Source organism: Bombina bombina, chromosome 5, assembly GCF_027579735.1.
Source record: "Bombina bombina isolate aBomBom1 chromosome 5, aBomBom1.pri, whole genome shotgun sequence".
Lineage (NCBI taxonomy): Eukaryota > Metazoa > Chordata > Amphibia > Anura > Bombinatoridae > Bombina > Bombina bombina.
This window is the reverse complement of record NC_069503.1, coordinates 190,867,658-190,893,769: the sequence shown is the minus strand read 5'-3', so window position 1 is coordinate 190,893,769 and position 26,112 is coordinate 190,867,658. Positions and strand designations below refer to the sequence as shown.

The following is a 26,112-nucleotide window of genomic DNA, read 5'->3' as shown; positions in this document are numbered from 1 at the left end:
AAAAAGGAGAAACTATAGGGTGCAGTGGTGACTGAAGTTTTTTAAATAAAAATATACTACCTGTCTTAAATAGACAGGGCGGGCCGTGGACTTGATACTTCACAAGAGAAAGAAATTTATCAGGTAAGCATAAATTCTGTTTTCTCTTGCAAGATGTATCGAATCCACGGATTCATCCATACTTGTGGGATACCAATACTAAAGCTTTAGGACACGGATGAAGGGAGGGACAAGACAGGTTCCTTAAACGGAAGGCACCACTGCTTGTAGAACCTTTCTCCCAAAAATAGCCTCCGAAGAAGCAAAAGAATCGAATTTGTAAAATTTAGAAAAAGTATGAAGCGAAGACCAAGTTGCCGCCTTACAAATCTGTTCAACAGAAGCCTCATTTTTAAAAGCCCATGTGGAAGCCACTGCTCTAGTAGAATGAGCAGTAATTCTTTCAGGAGGCTGCTTGCCAGCAGTCTCATAACCCATACGGATGATGCTTTGCAGCCAAAAAGAAAGAGGTAGCCGTAGCCTTTTGACCTCTCCGCTTACCAGAATAGACAACAAACAATGAAGATGTTTGACGGAAATCTTTGGTTGCTTGTAAGTAGAACTTTAAAGCACGAACCACATCAAGATTGTGCAACAGACGTTCCTTCTTTGAAGAAGGATTAGGACACAGCGAAGGAACAACAATTTCCTGATTGATATTCCTATTAGAAACCCCTTGAAGAACTTTAAGAACCAAGTTTAGGCTCCATGGCGGAGCAACAGGTTTAAATACAGGCTTGATCCTGACCAAGGCCTGACTAAACGCTTGAACGTCTGGGACATCTGCCAGACGTTTGTGTAAAAGCATAGACAAAGCAGATATTTGTCCCTTTAAGGAACTAGCTGATAATCCCTTCTCCAATCCTTCTTGGAGAAAAGACAAAATTTTAGGAATCCTAATCTTACTCCATGAGTAACCCTTGGATTCACACCAGGCCACGCCTGAAGCGCATTGAATATCGCTCTCAGTACTAGAATGTTTATCAGGAGGAGAGATTCCTCCTGAGACCATAAGCCCTGTGCTTTCAGGGATTTCCAGACTGCACCCCAGCCTAGCAGGCTGGCATCTGTCGTTACTATGAGCCACTCTGGCCTACGGAAACATATTCCCTGAGACAACCACCAGAGAAGAGAATCTCTGGTCTCTTAGTCCAGATGCAGTTGAGGAGATAAATCTGCATAATCCCCATTCCACTGTTTGAGCATGCATAGTTGCAGTGGTCTGAGGTGTAGGCGGGCATAAGGAACTATGTCCATTGCCGCTACCATAAGTCTGATTACCTCCATACACTGAGCCACTGATGGCCGAGGAATGGAATGAAGAGCTTGCAAGTGATTAAAAGTTTTGATTTTCTGACCTCCGTCAGAAATATTTTCATTTCTACCGAGTCTATCAGAGTCCCTAGGAAGGAAACTCTTGTGAGAGGGACGAGAGAACTCTTATGTTCAGCTTCCACCCGTGAGATCTCAGAAAAGCCAACACGATGTCCGTGTGAGACTTGGCTAGCTGGAAAGTCGACGCCTGAATTAAGATGTCATCTAGATAAGGCGCCACTCAGAATAGTCTCCATCTTGAAAGATGGTACACTGAGGAATTTGTTTAGAATTTTGAGATCCCAGATTGGTCTGAAAGTTCCCTCTTTTTTGGGAACCACAAACAGGTTGGAGTAAAAACCTAGCCCTTGTTCCGCTCTTGGAACTGAGCGAATCACTCCCATGGTATGTAGGTCTTCTACACAGCGTAACAATGCCTCTCTCTTTGTCTGGTTTGCAGACAATTGAGAAATGTGAAATCTCCCCCTTGAGGGGGAGTCTTTGAAGTCCAGAAGATATCCTTGGGACACAATTTCTAAAGCCCAGGAATCGTGAACATCTCTTGCCCAAGCCTGAGCAAAGAGAGAGAGTCTAAGATCTGGTCCCGGATCGGGGGCTCTTCATGCTGTCTTATAGGCAGCAGCAGGCTTCTTGGCCTGTTTACCTTTGTTCCAAGCCTGGTTAGTCATTTGGAAAGCGGCATCTGTAATGAAAGAATTAGACAACTTAAAGGGCCTTAATTCTATCCATAATATCCTCTAATGGAGTCTCCTCCTGGAGAGCCTCTTCTAGAACCTCAAACCAGAAAGCAGCTGCAGTAGTTACAGGAACAATGCATGCAATAGGTTGGAGAAGAAAACCTTGATAAACAAAAATTTTCTTTAGGAGACTCTCTAATTTTTTATCCATAGGATCTTTGAAAGCACAACTGTCTTCGATAGGTATTGTTGTACGCTTAGCAATAGCTCCCTCCACCTTAGGAACAGTCTGCCACGAGTCCTGTATGGTGTCAGATATGGGAAACATTTTCTTAAAATGTGTCCATTTTACACAATTTCTCTGGGACCACTATAGGGTCACAATCGTCTAGAGTAGCTAATACCTCCTTGAGCAATAAGCGGAGGTGTTTAAGCTTAAATTTAAAGGCCGTCATATCAGAATCTGTCTGAGGGAGCGTCTTTCCTGAATCAGAAATCTCTCCCTCAGATAACAAATCCCTTACCCCTACTTCAGAACATTGTGAGGGTATATCGGATACGGCTACTAAAGCGTCAGACGGCTCAGCATTTGTTCTTAACCCAGAGCTGACACGCTTTCCTTGTAAACCAGGCAGTTTAGAGAAAACCTCTGTGAGGGTTTTATTCATAACTGTGGCCATGTCTTGTAAAGTAAATGAATTAGACGCACTAGAGGTACTTGGCGTCACTTGTGCGGGCGTTACTGGTTGTGACACTTGGGGAGAGCTAGATGCTAAACCCTCATTTCCTTCTAACTTTATAGACATATCAGTTCAAGTGGGACACATTCTAAGAGGGGGCTCCACAATGGCTTCTAAACACATAGAACAAGGATTCTCCTTGGTGTTAGACATGTTAAACAGGCTAGTAATGTAACAAGCAAGCTTAGAAAACACTTTAATCAAAGTAAATAACACTTTAAACAAAACGGTACTGTGCCTTTAAGAGAAAAAAAAGCTGCACAAACTCTGCAAAACAGTGTAAAAAAGAAGTAAACACAACAAAATTTTTACAGTAGCATCATAAAGCCTTAGTAACTTTGCACAACTATGCAAATAAATAAATAACCCCTTAATGTAAAAACCGGATTGAAAAAACTTCAAAACCGGTAAAAACAGAATTTATGTTTACCTGATAAATTACTTTCTCCAACGGTGTGTCCGGTCCACGGCGTCATCCTTACTTGTGGGATATTCTCTTCCCCAACAGGAAATGGCAAAGAGCCAGCAAAGCTGGTCACATGATCCCTCCTAGGCTCCGCCTACCCCAGTCATTCGACCGACGTTAAGGAGGAATATTTGCATAGGAGAAACCATATGATACCGTGGTGACTGTAGTTAAAGAAAAAAAAAAAAAAATTATCAGACCTGATTAAAAAACCAGGGCGGGCCGTGGACCGGACACACCGTTGGAGAAAGTAATTTATCAGGTAAACATAAATTCTGTTTTCTCCAACATAGGTGTGTCCGGTCCACGGCGTCATCCTTACTTGTGGGAACCAATACCAAAGCTTTAGGACACGGATGAAGGGAGGGAGCAAATCAGGTCACCTAAATGGAAGGCACCACGGCTTGCAAAACCTTTCTCCCAAAAATAGCCTCAGAAGAAGCAAAAGTATCAAACTTGTAAAATTTGGTAAAAGAGTGCAGTGAAGACCAAGTCGCTGCCCTACATATCTGATCAACAGAAGCCTCGTTCTTGAAGGCCCATGTGGAAGCCACAGCCCTAGTGGAAGGAGCTGTGACCCTTTCAGGAGGCTGCCGTCCGGCAGTCTCGTAAGCCAATCTGATGATGCTTTTAATCCAAAAAGAGAGAGAGGTAGAAGTTGCTTTTTGACCTCTCCTTTTACCAGAATAAACAACAAACAAGGAAGATGTTTGTCTAAAATCCTTTGTAGCATCTAAATAGAATTTTAGAGCGCGAACAACATCCAAATTGTGCAACAAACGTTCCTTCTTCGAAACTGGTTTCGGACACAGAGAAGGCACGACTATCTCCTGGTTAATGTTTTTGTTAGAAACAACTTTTGGAAGAAAACCAGGTTAGTACGTAAAACCACCTTATCTGCATGGAACACCAGATAAGGAGGAGAACACTGCAGAGCAGATAATTCTGAAACTCTTCTAGCAGAAGAAATTGCAACCAAAAACAAAACTTTCCAAGATAATAACTTAATATCAACGGAATGTAAGGGTTCAAACGGAACCCCCTGAAGAACTGAAAGAACTAAGTTGAGACTCCAAGGAGGAGTCAAAGGTTTGTAAACAGGCTTGATTCTAACCAGAGCCTGAACAAAGGCTTGAACATCTGGCACAGCTGCCAGCTTTTTGTGAAGTAACACAGACAAGGCAGAAATCTGTCCCATCAAGGAACTTGCAGATAATCCTTTTTCCAATCCTTCTCGAAGGAAGGATAGACTCTTAGGAATCTTAACCTTGTCCCAAGGGAATCCTTTAGATTCACACCAACAGATATCTTTTTTTTCCAAATTTTGTGGTAAATTTTTCTAGTTACAGGCTTTCTGGCCTGAACAAGAGTATCAATAACAGAATCTGAGAACCCTCGCTTTGATAAGATCAAGCGTTCAATCTCCAAGCAGTCAGCTGGAGTGGGACCAGATTCGGATGTTCGAACGGACCTTGAACAAGAAGGTCTCGTCTCAAAGGTAGCTTCCATGGTGGAGCCGATGACATATTCACCAGATCTGCATACCAAGTCCTGCGTGGCCACGCAGGAGCTATCAAGATCACCAACGCCCTCTCCTGATTGATCCTGGCTACCAGCCTGGGGATGAGAGGAAACGGCGGGAATACATAGGCTAGTTTGAAGGTCCAAGGTGCTACTAGTGCATCTACTAGAGTCGCCTTGGGATCCCTGGATCTGGACCCGTAGCAAGGAACCTTGAAGTTCTGACGAGAGGCCATCAGATCCATGTCTGGAATGCCCCACAGTTGAGTGATTTGGGCAAAGATTTCCGGATGGAGTTCCCACTCCCCCGGATGCAATGTCTGACGACTCAGAAAATCCGCTTCCCAATTTTCCACTCCTGGGATGTGGATTGCAGACAGGTGGCAGGAGCGAGTCTCCGCCCATTGAATGATTCTGGTCACTTCTTCCATCGCCAGGGAACTCCTTGTTCCCCCCTGATGGTTGATGTACGCAACAGTCGTCATGTTGTCTGATTGAAACCGTATGAACTTGGCCCTCGCTAGCTGAGGCCAAGCCTTGAGAGCATTGAATATCGCTCTCAGTTCCAGAATATTTATCGGTAGAAGAGATTCTTCCCGAGACCAAAGACCCTGAGCTTTCAGGGATCCCCAGACCGCGCCCCAGCCCATCAGACTGGCGTCGGTCGTGACAATGACCCACTCTGGTCTGCGGGAGGTCACCCCTTGTGACAGGTTGTCCAGGGACAGCCACCAACGGAGTGAGTCTCTGGTCCTCTGATTTACTTGTATCTTCGGAGACAAGTCTGTATAGTCCCCATTCCACTGACTGAGCATACACAGTTGTAATGGTCTTAGATGAATGCGCGCAAAAACAGAATTTATGTTTACCTGATAAATTACTTTCTCCAACGGTGTGTCCGGTCCACGGCGTCATCCTTACTTGTGGGATATTCTCTTCCCCAACAGGAAATGGCAAAGAGCCCAGCAAAGCTGGTCACATGATCCCTCCTAGGCTCCGCCTACCCCAGTCATTCGACCGACGTTAAGGAGGAATATTTGCATAGGAGAAACCATATGTTACCGTGGTGACTGTAGTTAAAGAAAATAAATTATCAGACCTGATTAAAAAAACCAGGGCGGGCCGTGGACCGGACACACCGTTGGAGAAAGTAATTTATCAGGTAAACATAAATTCTGTTTTCTCCAACATAGGTGTGTCCGGTCCACGGCGTCATCCTTACTTGTGGGAACCAATACCAAAGCTTTAGGACACGGATGAAGGGAGGGAGCAAATCAGGTCACCTAAATGGAAGGCACCACGGCTTGCAAAACCTTTCTCCCAAAAATAGCCTCAGAAGAAGCAAAAGTATCAAATTTGTAAAATTTAGAAAAAGTGTGCAGTGAAGACCAAGTCGCTGCCTTACATATCTGATCAACAGAAGCCTCGTTCTTGAAGGCCCATGTGGAAGCCACAGCCCTAGTGGAGTGAGCTGTGATTCTTTCAGGAGACTGCCGTCCGGCAGTCTCATAAGCCAATCGGATAATGCTTTTAATCCAGAAGGAGAGAGAGGTAGAAGTTGCTTTTTGACCTCTCCGTTTACCAGAATAAACAACAAACAAAGACAAAGTTTGTCTGAAATCCTTAGTAGCTGCTAAGTAAAATTTGAGAGCACGAACTACATCCAAGTTGTGCAACAAACGTTCCTTCTTTGAAACTGGATTAGGACACAAAGAAGGCACAACTATCTCCTGGTTAATGTTTTTGTTAGAAACAACTTTTGGAAGAAAACCAGGTTTAGTACGCAAAACCACCTTATCTGCATGGAACACCAGATAAGGAGAAGAACACTGCAGAGCAGATAATTCTGAAACTCTTCTAGCAGAAGAAATTGCAACCAAAAACAAAACTTTCCAAGATAATAACTTAATATCAACGGAATGTAAGGGTTCAAACGGAACCCCCTGAAGAACTGAAAGAACTAGGTTGAGACTCCAAGGAGGAGTCAAAATTTTGTAAACAGGCTTGATTCTAACCAGAGCCTGAACAAAGGCTAGAACATCTGGCACAGCTGCCAGCTTTTTGTGAAGTAACACAGACAAGGCAGAAATCTGTCCCATCAAGGAACTTGCAGATAATCCTTTTTCCAATCCTTCTCGAAGGAAGGATAGACTCTTAGGAATCTTAACCTTGTCCCAAGGGAATCCTGCAGATTCACACCAACAGATATACCAAATAATGTGGTAATTTTTCTGGTTACAGGCTTTCAGGCCTGAACAAGAGTAATAATAACAGAATCTGAGAACCCTCGCTTTGATAAGATCAAGCGTTCAATCTCCAAGCAGTCAGCTGGAGTGGGTCGAACGGACCTAGAACAAGAAGGTCTCGTCTCAAAGGTAGCTTCCATGGTGGAGCCGATGACATATTCACCAGATCTGCATACCAAGTCCTGCGTGGCCACGCAGGAGCTATCAAAATCACCGACGCCCTCTCCTGATTGATCCTGGCTACCAGCCTGGGGATGAGAGGAAACGGCGGGAACACATAAGCTAGTTTGAAGGTCCAAGGTGCTACTAGTGCATCCACTAGAGCCGCCTTGGGATCCCTGGATCTGTACCCGTAGTAAGGAACTCTGAAGTTCTGACGAGAGGCCATCAGATCCATGTCTGGAATGCCCCACGGTTGAGTGACTTGGGCAAAGATTTCCGGATGGAGTTCCCACTCCCCCGGATGCAATGTCTGACGACTCAGAAAATCCGCTTCCCAATTTTCCACTCCTGGGATGTGGATAGCAGACAGGTGGCAGGAGTGAGACTCCGCCCATAGAATGATTTTGGTCACTTCTTCCATCGCTAGGGAACTCCTTGTTCCCCCCTGATGGTTGATGTATGAACTTGGCCCTCGCTAACTGAGGCCAAGCTTTGAGAGCATTGAATATCGCTCTCAGTTCCAGAATATTTATCGGTAGAAGAGATTCTACCCGAGACCAAAGACCCTGAGCTTTCAGTGATCCCCAGACCGCGCCCCAGCCCATCAGACTGGCGTCGGTCGTGACAATGACCCACTCTGGTCTGCGGAAGGTCATCCCTTGTGACAGGTTGTCCAGGGACAGCCACCAACGGAAAGAGTCTCTGGTCCTCTGATTTACTTGTATCTTCGGAGACAAGTCTGAATAGTCCCCATTCCACTGACTGAGCATGAACAGTTGTAATGGTCTTAGATGAATGCGCACAAAAGGAACTATGTCCATTGCCGCTACCATCAAACCTATCACTTCCATGCACTGCGCTATGGAAGGAAGAGGAACGGAATGAAGTATCCGACAAGAGTCTAGAAGTTTTGTTTTTCTGGCTTCTGTCAGAAAAATCCTCATTTCTAAGGAGTCTATTATAGTTCCCAAGAAGGAAACCCTCGTTGACGGAGATAGAGAACTCTTTTCCACGTTCACTTTCCATCCGTGAGATCTGAGAAAGGCCAGGACAATGTCCGTGTGAGCCTTTACTTGAGGAAGGGACGACGCTCGAATCAGAATGTCGTCCAAGTAAGGTACTACAGCAATGCCCCTTGGTCTTAGCACCGCCAGAAGGGACCCTAGTACCTATGAGAAATCCTAGGAGCAGTGGCTAATCCGAAAGAAAACGCCACGAACTGGAAATGCTTGTCCAGGAATGCAAACCTTAGGAACCGATGATGTTCCTTGTGGATAGGAATATGTAGATACGCATCCTTGAAATCCACCTTGGTCATGAATTGACCTTCCTGGATGGAAGGAAGAAGTGTTCGAATGGTTTCCATCTTGAACGATGGAACCTTGAGAAACTTGTTCAAGATCTTGAGATCTAAGATAGGTCTGAACGTTCCCTCTTTTTTGGGAACTATGAACAGATTGGAGTAGAACCCCATCCCTTGTTCTCCTAATGGAACAGGATGAATCACTCCCATTTTTAGCAGGTCTTCTACCCAATGTAAGAATGCCTGTCTTCTTATGTGGTCTGAAGACAACTGAGACCTGTGGAACCTCCCCCTTGGAGGAAGCCCCTTGAACTCCAGAGAATAACCTTGGGAGACTATTTCTAGCGCCCAAGGATCCAGAACATCTCTTGCCCCAGCCTGAGCGAAGAGAGAGAGTCTGCCCCCCACCAGATCCGGTCCCGGATCGGGGGCCCGCATTTCATGCTGTCTTGGTAGCAGTGGCAGGTTTCCTGGCCTGCTTTCCTTTGTTCCAGCCTTGCATAGGTCTCCAGGCTGGATTGGCTTGAGAAGTATTACCTTCCTGCTTAGAGGACGTAGCCCTTGGGGCTGATCCGTTTCTGCGAAAGGGACAAAACTTAGGTTTATTTTTGGTCTTGAAAAGACCTATCCTGAGGAAGGGCGTGGCCCTTGCCCCCAGTGATATCAGAGATAATCTCTTTCAAGTCAGGGCCAAAGAGTGTTTTCCCCTTGAAAGGAATGTCAAGCAATTTGTTCTTGGAAGACGCATCCGCTGCCCAAGATTTTAACCAAAGCGCTCTGCGCCACAATAGCAAACCCAGAATTTTTTCGCCGCTAACCTAGCCAATTGCAAGGTGGCGTCTAGGGTGAAAGAATTAGCCAATTAAGAGCACGAATTCTGTCCATAATCTCCTCATAAGAAGAAGAATTACTAATAATCGCCTTTCCTAGCTCATCAAACTAGAAACACGCGGCTGCAGTGACAGGGACAATGCATGCAATTGGTTGTAGAAGGGAACCTTGCTGAACAAACATCTTTAGCAGACCTTCTAATTTTTTATCCATAGGATCTTGGAAAGCACAACTATCTTCTATGGGTATAGTGGCGCGCTTGTGTAGAGTAGAAACCGCCCCCTCGACCTTGGGGACTGTCTGCCATCAGTCCTTTCTGGGGTCGACTATAGGAAAACAATTTTATAAATATGGGGGGAGGTACTAAAGGAATACCGGGCCTGTCCCATTCTTTACTAACAATGTACGCCACCCGCTTGGATATAGGAAAAGCTTCGGGGGGCCCCGGGGCCTCTAAGAACTTTTCCATTTTACATAGTGGTTCTGGAATGACCAGATAATCACAATCATCCAAATTGGATAACACCTCCTTAAGCAGAGCGCGGAGATGTTCCAACTTAAATTTAAAAGTAATCACATCAGGTTCAGCTTGTTGAGAAATGTTTCCTGAATCTGAAATTTCTCCCTCAGACAAAACCTCCCTGGCCCCCTCAGACTGGTGTAGGGGCCCTTCAGAAACCATATCATCAGCGTTCTCATGCTCTCCAGAATTTTCTAAAACAGAGCAGTCGCGCTTTCGCTGATAAGCGGGCATATTGGCTAAAATGTTTTTGATAGAATTATCCATTACAGCCGTTAAATGTTGCATAGTAAGGAGTATTGGCGCACTAGATGTACTAGGGGCCTCCTGTATGGGCAAGACTGGTGTAGACGAAGGAGGGGATGATGCAGTACCATGCTTACTCCCCTCACTTGAGGAATCATCTTGGGCATCATTTTTACTAAATTTTTTTATGACATAAAATACATATAGTTAAATGAGAAGGAACCTTGGTTTCCCCACAGTCAGAACACAATCTATCTGGTAGTTCAGACATGTTAAACAGGCATAAACTTGATAACAAAGCACAAAAAACGTTTTAAAATAAAACCGTTACTGTCACTTTAAATTTTAAACTAAACACACTTTATTACTGCAATTGCGAAAAAGTATGAAGGAATTGTTCAAAATTCACCAAAATTTCACCACAGTGTCTTAAAGCCTTAAAAGTATTGCACACCAAATTTGGAAGCTTTAACCCTTAAAATAACGGAACCGGAGCCGTTTTTATATTTAACCCCTTTACAGTCCCTGGAATCTGCTTTGCTGAGACCCAACCAAGCCCAAAGGGGAATACGATACCAAATGATGCCTTCAGAAAGACTTTTCTATGTATCAGAGCTCCACACACATGCAGCTGCATGCCATGCTGTCCTCAAAAACAAGTGCGCCATACCGGCGCGAAAATGAGGCTCTGACTATGATTAGGGAAAGCCCCTAAAGAATAAGGTGTCAAAAACAGTGCCTGCCGATATAATCATATCAAAATACCCAGAATAAATGATTCCTCAAGGCTAAATATGTGTTAATAATGAATCGATTTAGCTCAGAAAAAGTCTACAGTCTTAATAAGCCCTTGTGAAGCCCTTATTTACTATCTTAATAAACATGACTTACCGGATCCCATAGGGAAAATGACAGCTTCCAGCATTACATCGTCTTGTTAGAATGTGTCATACCTCAAGCAGTAAGAGACTGCACACTGTTCCCCCAACTGAAGTTAATTGCTCTCAACAGTCCTGTGTGGAACAGCCATGGATTTTAGTTACGGTGCTAAAATCATTTTCCTCATACAAACAGAAATCTTCATCTCTTTTCTGTTTCTGAGTAAATAGTACATACCAGCACTATTTTAAAATAACAAACTCTTGATTGAATAATAAAAACTACAGTTAAACACTAAAAAACTCTAAGCCATCTCCGTGGAGATGTTGCCTGTACAACGGCAAAGAGAATGACTGGGGTAGGCGGAGCCTAGGAGGGATCATGTGACCAGCTTTGCTGGCTCTTTGCCATTTCCTGTTGGGGAAGAGAATATCCCACAAGTAAGGATGACGCCGTGGACCGGACACACCGTTGGAGAAAGAAATTTATCAGGTAAACATAAATTCTGTTTTTCACACACCTCTAACTCCTCTCCAAGAAATTTACCTAACAGAAATCATGCTTATAAATCCAACGCATATGAATTTAACAATTCATATCCATATGACAACAGACAAAGTTTTCCTCATAAAAAAGTTTCTTGGGAAACTAATGGGTATGACAATAGTCAATATAATACAACACATAATTACAAAAAACATAATCGCCCATTTCAAACAAGATATAATCATAATGAGAACAATCATCATGAATATCACTATAATAGAGAGAATCACTCCAATCCTGATTTTAATTACAATTTCGGACACAGACAGAGACAAAATTAATTTCACCATAGGAATAGAAATTATGAGCGAGACCAATATTATGCTAACAGCAGACCCTTAACTCATAAAGACAAGAAACAACAGAACAAACAATCACATTTTTTAGAGAAGGAATGGGTAAGAAATCACCCTCCAAAAAATTCTCAAAATACTACAGAGATAGAATTACATACAAATTTACAAAGAAACATACCAGATGTAAATTTAAGACCCGAGTGGGCAATGGAGAACCCAAAAAAAAGAAAAGGTTTAGAAGAGGCAGAAGGGGAGGAAGACTGGTGGGAGATAGAAGAAATAGAAGAACCAAGGACCCCGAAGAGGGGCAAACAAGAGAACCATTACTAAAAATCTTCAATCTATCCACACACAGTTTTACTGATATAGAATTAAATATACTCTCCAAAGGCCTAAATTTCGCACCTGTAAAGGGACCCAACCCATTTAACTTATTCATTGATTTCAACAAATTTATCAGGAAATTGACCCTATGTAGGCATTTTGAGAAACTTAAATCCAAGGATAATAATGATTTCTTGAAGAATATCTCCAATACTGATCTAGATCTATTGAATACTTTGGAAGAATTATACAATGATAATGACAATGAATCACAACTAAACACTAATAATTGTAAACATTAAAATCTAAAACCATCCTCCATTTTTTTCCCCACACAATCGAAGGGGAATGCTATCCCTACTTTCAGTGAGCTTGTACAAAAAGATCTACAAGATCTCTGTCAAAATTATTCCATCAAAAAGGATAATTTAACTAAACAGGAAAAGAATGCCTTACTGTCCATTAAAGAAATGGACGATATTATTCTCAGAGAAGCAGATAAGGGAGGTGGACTGGTAATACAGAACAGGACAGAATATCTCAAGGAGGCCAATAGACTATTAAATGACCCAGAAACCTATAAAAAATTACAAAGAGATCCTACTATAATTTTCCAAAAACAATATAACTCACTGATTGATACGGCCCAACATCTCAACCTACTAAACCAAAATGAACTCAAATTTCTCACACACTTACATCCTAGAACTGCTATCTTTTACCACCTCCCAAAAATCCACAAAAGCTTAGCTAACCCCCCCGGTCGCCCGATAGTATCTGGCATCGACTCTCTCACAGCTAGAATTTCGGAATACGTGGATTTTTTCCTTAAACCTTTAGTTCCCAATTTAAAATCATATCTCAGGGATTCTGTTGACACCATAAGTAAAATCACAAATATAGAATGGAGAGAAAACTATAAATGGATAACACTAGATGTCTCCTCCTTATATACCAGCATTCCCCACGAAAGTGGGATTGCAGCAATGAAACAAATTCTTAAAAAAACAGAATTACAGACTAATCACCAAGATTTTATAACTGAATGCATTAGATTTGTGTTGGAAAAAAACTACTTTGAATTCAATGGTTCATATTTTTTACAGATAAGTGGAACAGCCATGGGTACAACCATGGCACCCAGCTACGCCAATCTATATATGGGTCTCTGGGAAGATTCGTACATATACTGCAATAATCCCTTTCACAAAAATATCATCTGGTGGGGCAGGTATATTGACGATATTATACTAATCTGGGAAGGGGATGAAACAACCATCACAAAATTTATTCAACACATAAATACCAATACTTTTAACCTTCAATTCACATCAAAAATTGAACAGGAGTCCATAGAGTTTCTAGATCTGACTCTATTTCACGAAAATACTGATATATGCACCAAACTATACCGAAAAAGCACTGATTGTAATGGGTATCTTCGTGCAGATAGCGGCCACTACAAGCCCTGGATTCAAAATATCCCATACGGACAATTCCAGCGGCTCAAAAGAAATTGTACAAAAGACAAAGATTTCATTAAGGAAGCCAAATTACTTAAAGAAAAACTAGTTGAAAAAAGCTATCCTAAAAAACTAATAGATAATTCTTTTAAAAAGGTTCAAAAATTAGATAGAAAACAACTTCTCATTACAAATAAAGAAAAAGGTCGAAAATCCACTGAGAATAACAACAAAAAACTAGGAATGGTAACTACTTACAACGAAGCAGCCCCTGAAATTAAGAAAATACTCAAAAAATATTGGCCTATACTCGAACAGGATAAGTTTCTTAAAAATAGTATAGGCAAAGCACCTAAAATTACGTTCAGAAAAAATAAATGTCTAAAACAAATCCTAGCGCCCAGTCAATTGAAAACAACACAGTCCAAAACCAACTGGCTAACCTCTAATACTAAGGGATTCTTCAAGTGCAATAGGGCTAATTGCAAAGGCTGTGAGCATGCCTATGAAGGAAAAAAACCCACTAAAATAATAAATTCGAAAACATATCCTAACAAAACCTGCGAAGTTAACACTCTAACCAACTGCAAAAGTACCTTCGTGGTTTACCTTCTCGAATGCCCATGTAAACTACAATATATAGGCCGCACGAAACGCCCATATAAGGTACGATTATTAGAACATTTGAAAAACATAGAGGCAGGCTATAAAGGACATAGTGTCTCTCGACATTTCAAAAAAATTCATAACCAAGACCAAACATTGTTAAAAGGAACGATCTTAGAACAAGTATCAGTTCCCAAAAGAGGAGGAGACAGGTTCCTAAAATTACGCCAACAAGAAACATACTGGATACACAATATGGGTACCATGACCCCTATGGGGCTAAACGAGGATATAGATCTCGCAGCCTTCCTATAAAAAGTCTGTCTTTTCAGTAAAATTAATTCTTCATAGAATCATAAACATCTATCTTTATATGGTATACAAACAAATGTACACAAATACATATTTTCATCTTCTCCATTGCCATAGACACTAAATTAAGACGACTAATAAGTAGTATTAAACTTAAAGTGGCATATCCAAAGGGTCCCCGAACCCAAGACTGGCTGGGACCACAAGTAATTCCCATTCATTTCTCCACTATGACCAAAAACTCATAGAGTCTAAGTCAGAGAATTCACTGGCCTTTCGTTATAAGAGCCAGGAGCTACCCTCTAGGACCTTATTTACATAAACTCACTATTTTATTTTTCTCCCAGAGACTAGTAGATACACATTCATTATACAGTCTACCCTTTATCTAATCATTGTTATTAATCTCACACCGTGATCAGCAGATCTTTTTCTTTTCATATATATCTTTTAGAACTCATGTTGTTTCCTTGCGTATTAACCTTGTGACCGCTTTAACATATCGTGTATTAGATTATTGAAACCATTATGATTCCTGTCTAACATTGTACTTACAGACCCCCATATATTTATCAAAAAGCCCAGTATTGAAGTACTAAACAAATAACACTGCTTTAGTCCTCAAATGCAATACTTGGCCTTTTAGCACACGACAGGTCAAATAGCAGCATTTTGTTTCTCAATATTCATTTCAGATATTTTTGGGTCTAAATGCATATTAATCTTGGGACCGTTTTAACAAAAATGTTAATGTGATTATCCAAAACTTTAGGACCCAAGTATAATATTCAAACGAAATACTTCGATATACTTAAGCTAGCTCAGTAAATGTTTCCAATACAAGGAACACTGCTGCAACACCTTTGTGTAATTCTTAGCTTTTTCATTGCACTACAAGATTCACAGCATACACATTCCATGTAGCGTCCCAAAGTTTCCATAGCAACCAGCTTTAGGTCCAATTACATGCGTACACGTAATCACGTAGACGTCACACGTCCGTGTAGCCGCACATCCTAGCAGGCCTGAATTTCACGCCCACTTTGCGGTCCCTTTTTAAACCGGGAAATTGCCGAAGCCTGTCAGTACACTTTATTCCTCTGAAGAAGAAGTATCGTTATTACTTCGAAACGCGTAAGGATTTTTCACTACAAAGTGGGCTGACAGGTCCTGCTAGAATCGGCATCTACATTTATTTATTCCTCACTCCTCTTGCCTACTACCGGTACTGTATTAGAACTTACATTGTATCCCTGCACTTCACTTTTTGTGGATTACACACTGATGCTAACCAGGGCATAATCCAAAATACATTACCGGCTGCCATGTTTTAAATTGCTGCTTAACTCTTATGCCACTTTTTTACTGCAGTTTAATCACCAGTTTCTGCAGTTCTAAAACTCATTTTATTGCAGCACATCCCTGAACATAGAGTGTTTTTCAGGGTATTTCTATGCCATTTTTTAACCTCATACAAAGTTTGAAAGGTTTTTAATGTAAGCACATTTTTATTATTTATTATTTATCTGTAATAAATAGCCCTTCATTTTTTTACGGTATCACACTATGTCTCTGTCTCTTCTTTTTGTACTTTATAATTAATCGCTTATGAGGACACGCGACATCCCACCACAAAAAGAGAGGAAAATTCACAGAGAGCCCAGGATTTCATTCCTGTATAAGTCACTCAAGACATTTTGTAAGATACCAAAAAAGAGGAAACTAAAGGACCATCCCTGCTCGAATAAGAGAGTCCAGGATTGCCATTCCCTCTGATGAAAAAAGACAAGGAATTTCTTGCAACATCCAAAACACCATCTTTAACACCTTGCTGATCACTTACCTCATAGGATTGAGGTTTGCTCTGGTAAGCACAATATACTTACTATACACCAGGACATACATTTAGTCTCTGCTTAAATCATTTTGCAGTACTACTCTATGTTGTTGTTTTTCTCTCCCTTTTCTTCTACATTTCTATGAGAATATTGGACATCCAAGCTTCTGAAAGAAGAAGGAATCCATAGAGAGTCCAAGATTGCCATTTCACCAACAAGTTCCTCTAAAAATCGCAATACTTCAACAAATACCATAGAGAGAACCAAAGGATCATTCTTGCTTTCATAAGAGAGTCCAGGATCTCCATTGGCAAGGAGCAACAGATACCAAGAGATTTCCACGGGAGCACACAGTTTCTAAGGGATCATCTATACCCCATTGCTGATCACTTACCTCATAGGATTGAGGTTGGCTCTGGTAAGCGCTATCACTTACCTTATACCAGAACTTTACTGGGAAAGAACTAACCTGTACCAACTGATTGGTTTTGAACTTTGTTTATTCGTGTATTCACTACACAGCATATCAATACCATAACATTTATAATTGTTTAGCAGTGCGCCTATTTACTTTTGAGACAATTCTCTTTCGACCTACATATATATATATATATATATATATATATATATATATATATATATATATATATATATATATATATATATATATATATAAAAAAGCATAAACATATATATTTACTGGGAACACAGTTTCCATAGTCTGCAATGTAAAGGCACTTTCAGTGCTGTTTTTCTTTTTATTACACCTTACATGTATGGTATAGATAGATAGATCTATAGATAGATAGGAAAACATCAGTTTTATTATTTGTTATAAAAAAACCCCATAATTTATGCTTACCTGATAAATGTATTTCTCTTGTAGTGTATCCAGTCCACGGATCATCCATTACTTGTGGGATATTCTCCTTCCCAACAGGAAGTTGCAAGAGGATCACCCACAGCAGAGCTGCTATATAGCTCCTCCCCTCACTGCCATATCCAGTCATTCGACCGAAACAAGACGAGAAAGGAGAAACCATAGGGTGCAGTGGTGACTGTAGTTTAATTAAAATTTAGACCTGCCTTAAAAGGACAGGGCGGGCCGTGGACTGGATACACTACAAGAGAAATAAATTTATCAGGTAAGCATAAATTATGTTTTCTCTTGTTAAGTGTATCCAGTCCACGGATCATCCATTACTTGTGGGATACCAATACCAAAGCTAAAGTACACGGATGATGGGAGGGACAAGGCAGGAACTTAAACGGAAGGAACCACTGCCTGTAGAACCTTTCTCCCAAAAACAGCCTCCGAAGAAGCAAAAGTGTCAAATTTGTAAAATTTTGAAAAGGTGTGAAGCGAAGACCAAGTCGCAGCCTTGCAAATCTGTTCAACAGAGGCCTTATTTTTAAAGGCCCAGGTGGAAGCCACAGCTCTAGTAGAATGAGCTGTAATCCTTTCAGGGGGCTGCTGTCCAGCAGTCTCATAGGCTAAGCGTATTATGCTCCGAAGCCAAAAGGAGAGAGAGGTTGCCGAAGCTTTTTGACCTCTCCTCTGTCCAGAGTAAACGACAAACAGGGCAGATGTTTGACGAAAATCTTTAGTAGCCTGTAAGTAAAACTTCAAGGCACGGACTACGTCCTTTAAGAAACACAAATTTTCCCAAATTTTGAAATAACAGTGAAAAAATGCAGTTACACTAACGAAATTTTTACAGTGTATGTAATAAGTTAGCAGAGCATTGCACCCACTTGCAAATGGATGATTAACCCCTTAATACCAAAAACGGAATAACAAATGACAAAAACGTTTTTTAAACAGTCACAACAACTGCCACAGCTCTACTGTTGCTTTTTACCTCCCTCAATACGATTTTTGAAGCCTTTTGAGCCCTTCAGAGAAGTCCTGGATCATGCAGGAAGAAGCTGGATGTCTGTGTCTGTAATTTTTGCTGTGCAAAAAAACGCCAAAATAGGCCCCTCCCACTCATATTACAACAGTGGGAAGCCTCAGGGAACTGTTTCTAGGCAAAATTCAAGCCAGCCATGTGGAAAAAACTAGGCCCCAATAAGTTTTATCACCAAACATATGTAAAAAATGATTAAACATGCCAGCAAACGTTTTAAAATACACTTTTATAAGAGTATGTATCTCTATTAATAAGCCTGATACCAGTCGCTATCACTGCATTTAAGGCTTTACTTACATTACTTCGGTATCAGCAGCATTTTCTAGCAAATTCCATTCCCTAGAAAAATATTTTAACTGCACATACCTTATTACAGGAAAACCTGCACGCTATTCCCCCTCTGAAGTTACCTCACTCCTCAGAATATGTGAGAACAGCAAAGGATCTTAGTTACTTCTGCTAAGATCATAGAAAACGCAGGCAGATTCTTCTTCTAAATACTGCCTGAGATAAACAGTACACTCCGGTACCATTTAAAAATAAACTTTTGATTGAATAAACTAAGTATAAAACACCACAGTCCTCTTACGACCTCCATCTTAGTTGAGAGTTGCAAGAGAATGACTGGGTATGGCAGTGAGGGGAGGAGCTATATAGCAGCTCTGCTGTGGGTGATCCTCTTGCAACTTCCTGTTGGGAAGGAGAATATCCCACAAGTAATGGATGATCCGTGGACTGGATACACTTAACAAGAGAAATAAAAGGTTAATAAAAATATTAAATATTTTTAATTGTTTAATATATTTACCGCCCATGAAGAAAGGTTCTCGATCTGGTTGTTGTGGTGGAGGTGTATTTCTCCACGGTTCCTGAAGCCTGGGTGGTGGGTTAAAGTTGCCTTGCACAGGGACATGCTGAAATTCTGGCATTCCCTATTAAAAATAAATAAATTAGGTGTGTAACAAAGTAACACTGCCACATTCCAAACTGCTTACAAGATATATTTTGTGTGTAATAATATTGCAGAATAAATAAATAGGGCTGTTTTAAATATAGTCAGAGCCCTCTGTCAGAAGTATATTGGCAAAGATAACCTGACTACTGACACAAAGACCTGTGCCAGCAAACGTCTGAGTAAGATAGAGTAGGTCATTTTAAGACACTTAAAGGGACACTGAACCCAAATTTATTCTTTCGTGATTCAGATAGAGCATGGTATTTTAAGCAACTTTCTAATTTACTCCTATTATCAATTTCTTCATTCTCTTGCCATCTTTATTTGAAAAATAAGGCATCAGCTATTTTTTTTTTTTATTTAGAACCCTGGACAGCACTCGTTTATTGCTGGGTGAATTTATCCACCAATCAGCAAGAACAACCCAGGTTGTTAACCAAAAATGGGCCGGCATCTAAACTTACATTCTTGCTTTTCAAATAAAGATACCAAGAGAATGAAGACAATTTGATAATAGGAGTAAATAAGAAAGTTGCTTAAAGGGACACTCAGGTTTTATTAAATGTTCATGATTCAGATACAGCATGTAATTTTAAACAACTTTCCAATTTACTTCCATTAAAAAAAATGTGCACAGTCTTTTAGATTTACACTTTTTTTGAGTCACCAGCTCCTACTGAGCATGTGCAAGAACTCAGACTATACATATATGCATTTGTGATTGGCTGATTGCTATCACATGGTACAGGGGGAGTGGAAATATACATAACTTTGAAATGTGTTAGAAAAGAATCTACTACTCATTTGAAATTCAAAGTAAATGCTATTGTATTGTCTTGTTATCTTGCATTTGTTGATTATGCAAATCTGCTGCGTTTACTGGTCCTTTAAAATTGCATGCTCTATCTGAATAATGAAAGAAAAAAATTGGGTTCAGTGTCCCTTTAAAGGAACATTCCGGTCAAAATTTAAATGCACATAGGTAAATTCCATCTTTGAATAAAAACCTATTTGCAATATACATGTACTGGCAAAAAATGCTTCCAGTAAATGTTATCACTGTTTTAGTGATAACGTTTTTCTCTGCACATGAAGCATAGCTAGATATTATCAGTGCACCAGTATTTTGAATACTGCAGCTGCTCAGAGCGCCAATGGGGCTTGTATCACGTCAGCAATTAACAAATTGAGTCATTACCAGATGGTACAAGCAACTTAGGCTCTCTGAGCAAGACCTGTGTTTAAAATGCTGGTGCACGGAGCATATTTAAATACACTTTTGAAACAGCTATAGCTTTTAATAGAAGCATTTTAGCTAATACATGTATATTACAAAAAGGCTTCTGTTCAAAACTGAAATGCATCCAGGTGGATTCCAATTTTGGCTGGAATGTCCCTTTAACCTCTATTCTGCCAGGTGGTGAGACCACTAAATAGGTCCTGGGGGAGAACAATGCAAAATTTGGCAAATATGAAAATATTTGAAATGCAGTGCTTAAATGCTGATTGTGTGTGTGTGTGTATGCGTGCGTGTGTGCGTATATGTATGTGTGTGTGTGTGTAAAAGACCCTTAATATTCATTTTAGGTATCACAGTTAATTTGCTTTGTCAAAATAGATTGCAAATAGCTGAGTCTATACAGAGCAAATTCTTCATTAAATGGCTACATTGACGTACCCAATAAGCCATAAAAACCACCTTCTGAACAATAGAAGATAAGGTAAATTTAATCCTTTTATAGAATTAGAACTTTTTGTGCTTTTCTTTTATCCCGTTAAATATCCATCTAGTTAAGAAATTAACATTCTCCCACACAATCACTACACAAATTATACTTTACATTCTCACATCTTGTGTTAATTACATGATGTTATCTGTAATCATCTATTCATGAATTGCTGATAACTTGGCCTACCAGTTGAAAGAAATGAAACTTAGCATAAATTGCTTAGTACAAAGTTAATCTGAAAAAGAAAAGGAAATAAAGAGGATCTAACCGCTATTATGGGATTTCTCAGCTTTACAGAATGGGTCACTCACACATTCATATGACTAATTAAATACGTTTAAGTCTTTGTGACTTCATGAATCTTTCAATAAATTACTTTGAACGTCTACAACATGTTTTCATTTATTAATTCCCCTTCATACCCAAGTGTTATATTAGAAAATCCTAATGACTGTTAAGCAGGGTCAGTCAGTCAATGAATGATTGAGGAGCAAGTGCACAAGGATTAATGACCAATATAGCCTGTTATGCAGATTCATTTCCGGAAGACCTAATTCTATTGTACTCAAGTTTCATCCTTTAAGACTAATTAAACTTTTTTATAGGGTTATTGCAAACTATCATTGCAGGAGTATTACGTAAACATGTTAATCCTTTTTCTTGAGTCCCGTGCACTCTTTTGCCACTAGTTTATGGGACACAGCACCATTCCCGATTAATAATTTAGTTAATGTGAGGATAACCAGGGGTTACCCTCACAAACACAAACAAAAGGGAATCAGCAACAGTAGTTCCATTATTTATTTAATCTCTCTAACAAATAGCATTGAAGATATGGGTCTTTAAACAGTGTGCGTCAAAAGTACTGCACAGTATGAGAAGAAATGTGAAATTATTTTTAATTCATTTTTAAATGTTGCCAAAACGACTTACTTTTTATAGTGCCTCTGGAACCGCGATCCACCCTTCCTTATCAGCACTTTTGTCCCTTAAAGTTATTGGCTTTAACCAATCAGTACATGACTGCAGATCACGCGCGCATGTGCAATAACTCTGCTGTTCTCACGAGTGCATGCATTGTAGGGTTATGTGCATGCTCAAACTGCACCTCATTGACTGCAATTAAAGCATCCGTTATATATAACACATCAAATAGGATGAGGAGACAAACGGTAACAGTGAGCGTTTGGTGTATTGAACTAAACCCATTTTTGCTTGGATAGATTTAGTCTGATGATGCATAACTCTGTTGTGTGATTATTTTATACTGTTTATAATGCTTTAAATATAAAAGTAAAAGTTTACTTATGTCAATTTTAAGAGGGCCTGGAACATAGCACCACTTCCCATTCACTTACATTATTTTTCCCGGAAAACTTAACGTTGTTTATTTTGAGAAAATTACTGTGTAGCATATTTCATATTTGATGCTAGCCTAGAGCTGCTGTTTGAGTTCATTACTTGACTTGTTTTGCATATAATAGCTTTCTAGGACTATACTTTATTTGGATAATTGGTAAAAAAAAAAAAAAAAAGTTTAATCTGATTCTGTTACACAGAACGAAATAAAGAATATTGATATTTTATATTGTTTTAAGTGGGGATGCACCGAAATTTCGGTTGCAGAAACATTTTGGTCGAAAATGGCATTATCGTTTTTTTCGGTTTTGTTTTTTTTTGCCTGTTTTGTAAAATTGTGTAGTATATTATTGTCTTAAGATATTTTTTTGTTCAATTTTAGCATGTTTCAGTCAATAAGAGTGTGGTTATTTTATTGGCTTGCAGTTTTTCAATTCAGATTCATTCATTAAATAGACTATGCAAAAAAAACGGAAAAAAAAAAACGGAATATTTGAAAATAAAGTGCATCCTGGATTTTCCGTTTCATAAACCATACCACAAATACATCCCTCTGACAAGCACTGTACTCTGAGGGTAAACCAGGCCTCAACATAGACAGAAAACCCCTCTCTCTGAAGAATAAAATGCACATCTTCATTCTTCAACCACCTCCAGCAGAGGCAAAGTAAAGACTGAGGTATGTGTAAGGCGTTTTATAGAGTTTTGGGGGTTTGAGAATCCATGCTGCCTCCTAGTGGTAGAGAAGGTTAATTCCCAAGAGTAAAGGATCGTGGACTCTCACCACCAGTATGAAAGAACAACAGATATTTTGTGTAAATAAGAAACTAGGACGGGACAATATTAGGACCTTCAGTGACCAAAATACTCAAACTCAAATTTTGGCTTTTGCAAAACAAACATTCAAAATAGAAATAATTAGATATATGCATTTGGATACTTTATTAGTATCTGAATGCAGAGGAAGGTGGCCGCACGCAGCGTTTAGCATTTTGTGAAATTGAATTTCTCCTTGTGAAAATGCGGCACACTTAGATCTGGATTTCATATGAAGAAATTCGCCTTTGAACAGAGCTGAATGCCAAGAGTGACCCACTTCCTTCGCATTCGGATACTAACAAAGTATCCAAAATGCACATATATAGAAAATATCTCACTAAAGTCGTAGCAACCCTGCTAAAAAAAAATCCTAAGATTGAGAGTTTATCCTTATTAAAATCTGTCAAGCTCAAAGAGAATCAAAATCTGAAGTTAATTTTGTGCCATTTAGGACTGTGGTGGCTTCTACTAAATTAGTAGAAATGATAAAATAAAAAAACGGACATAACAGTCATTACGAAAATGTAATCCATCAAGAAAAATATTGAATTGCTGGTTATGCTATGCACAAATACATACAGACTTGCAATAAAAACATACCTTGGTAAATTTGATCTAAAAACAAAATTATGCTTCCCAGATAATTTAATTCTGTATAAGGAGAGTCCACAACTTAATTCCTTACTGTTGGGAAATACTGAACCTGGTCACCAGGAGGAGGCAAAGACAACCCAGCCAAAGGCTTAAAGGGATAGTAAACCCCAAAATGTTCTTTTATGATTCAGATAGAACATACAATTTTAAACAACTTTCCAATTTAATTGTATTATCAAATTTTCTTAATTCTCTTGTTATCCATTGCTGAAGGGACAGCATTGCACTACTGATAGAAAGCTGAAAAAGAAAATGTATGCTTACCTGATAAATTTATTTCTTTTACGATATGACGAGTCCACGGATTTCATTCTTACTTATGGGATTACGCCTCCTGGTCAGCAGGAGGCGGCAAAGAGCACCACAGCAGAGCTGTATATATAGCTCCTCCCTTCCCTCCCACTCCAGTCATTCGACCGAAGTTAAGAAGAGAAAGGAAAAGAAAAGGTGCAGAGGTGACTGAAGTTTAACAAAAATAACGACCTGTCTTAGAAATGACAGGGTGGGCCGTGGACTTGTCATATCATAAAATAAATTTATCAGGTAAGCATAAATTTCCTTTTACAAGATATGACGAGTCCACGGATTTCATCCTTACTTATGGGATACAATACCAAAGCTATAGGACACGGATGAAAGGGAGGGACAAGACAGGAACCTAAACGGAAGGCACCACTGCTTGAAGGACCTTTCTCCCGAAAAAGTATCGGACGAGGCAAAAGTGTCAAATTTGGAAAAAGTATGAAGAGAAGACCAAGTTGCAGCCTTGCAAATCTGTTCAACAGAAGCATCATTTTTAAATGCCCATGAGGAAGCCACAGCCCTAGTAGAATGAGCCGTAATTCTTTCAGGAAGCTGCTGTCCAGCAGTCTCATATGACAAACGTATGATACTCTTCAGTCAAAAAGAAAGAGGTAGCTGTAGCTTTCTGGCCCCTACGTCTTCCAGAAAAAACAACAAATAATGAAGATGATTGATGTAAATCTTTAGTCGCCTGCAAGTAAAACTTCAGGGCACGGACCACGTCCAAGTTATGTAACAGACGCTCCTTCTTAGAAGAAGGATTAGGACACAATGAAGGAACAACAATTTCCTGATTAATATTCTTATTAGAAACAACCTTAGGAAGAAAACCAGGTTTGGTACGTAAAACCACCTTATCAGAATGGAAAATAAGATAAGGAGAATCACATTGTAAAGCAGAAAGCTCAGAAATTCTGCGAGCAGAAGAAATAGCAACCAAAAACAAAACTTTCCAAGATAACAACTTAATATCTATGGAATGCATAGGTTCAAACGGAACCCCTTGAAGAACTAAATTCAAACTCCACGGAAGAGCAATCTGTCTAAACACAGGTCTGATTCTAGTCAGAGCCTGATAAAAAGATTGAACATCTGGAACATCCGCCAGACGCTTGTGTAGTAAGATAGACAAAGCAGAAATCTGTCCCTTTAAGGTACTTGCTGACAATCCTTTCTCCAATCCTTCTTGGAGAAAAGATAAAATCCTGGGAATCCTAAGCCTACTCCATGAGTGGCCCTTGGATTCGCACCAATAAAGATATTTACGCCATATCTTATGGTACATTTTTCTAGTAACAGGCTTACGTGCCTGAATCAAGGTATCAATGACCGAATCAGAGAACCCTCGGTTAGATAAAATCAAGCGTTCAATCTCCAAGCAGTCAGTTGCAGAGAAAATAGATTCGGATGATGGAAGGGTCCCTGAATGAGAAGGTCCTACCTCAATGGAAGCTTCCACGGTGGCAGAGAGGACATGTCCACAAGATCAGCATACCAAGTCTTGCGAGGCCACGCAGGAGCGATGAGAATCACTGAAGCCCTCTCCTGTTTGATCCGAGCAATCACCCGGGGGAGGAGAGCAAACGGTGGAAACACATAAGCTAGGTTGAACGACCAAGGCACTGCCAAGGCGTCTATTAGTTCGGCCTGAGGATCCCTGGACCTGGATCCATATCTCGGGAGCTTGGCATTCTGACGAGATGCCATAAGATCCAGCTCCGGTTTGCCCCATCTGAGGATCAGGGTGGCAAGACCTCCGGATGGAGTTCCCATTCCCCCGGATGAAACGTCTGTCTGCTCAAAGAATCCGCTTCCCAGTTGTCCACTCCTGGGATGTAGATTGCTGACAGATAACAAGAGTGAGCCTCCGCCCACCGAATTATCTTTGATACTTCTGTCATCGCTAAGGAACTCCTTGTTCCTCCCTGATGATTGATGTAAGCTACAGTTGTGATGTTGTCCGACTGAAAGCCAACAGAGGCCAAGCTTGAAGCGCATTGAATATTGCTCTCAATTCCAGAATATTGAT

The 26,112-nt window shown here is 40.2% G+C and overlaps 1 protein-coding gene across 8 annotated transcripts in view; it reads right to left on the bottom strand.

Moving 5' to 3' along the window:
• The window catches only part of RBM33 (RNA binding motif protein 33), a 559,965-nt gene that overhangs the window by 356,240 nt on the left and 177,613 nt on the right, over positions 1–26,112 (bottom strand). For all 8 annotated transcript variants that reach the window (XR_008402508.1, XR_008402509.1, XM_053713813.1 and 5 more), the window contains one exon: positions 19,072–19,195. Coding sequence is in view for 6 of the 8 variants with exons in the window: in XM_053713813.1 (XP_053569788.1) it covers positions 19,072–19,195 (124 nt within the window). In the remaining 2 variants the exon portion in view is untranslated. The remainder of the gene's footprint in view (positions 1–19,071; positions 19,196–26,112) is intronic.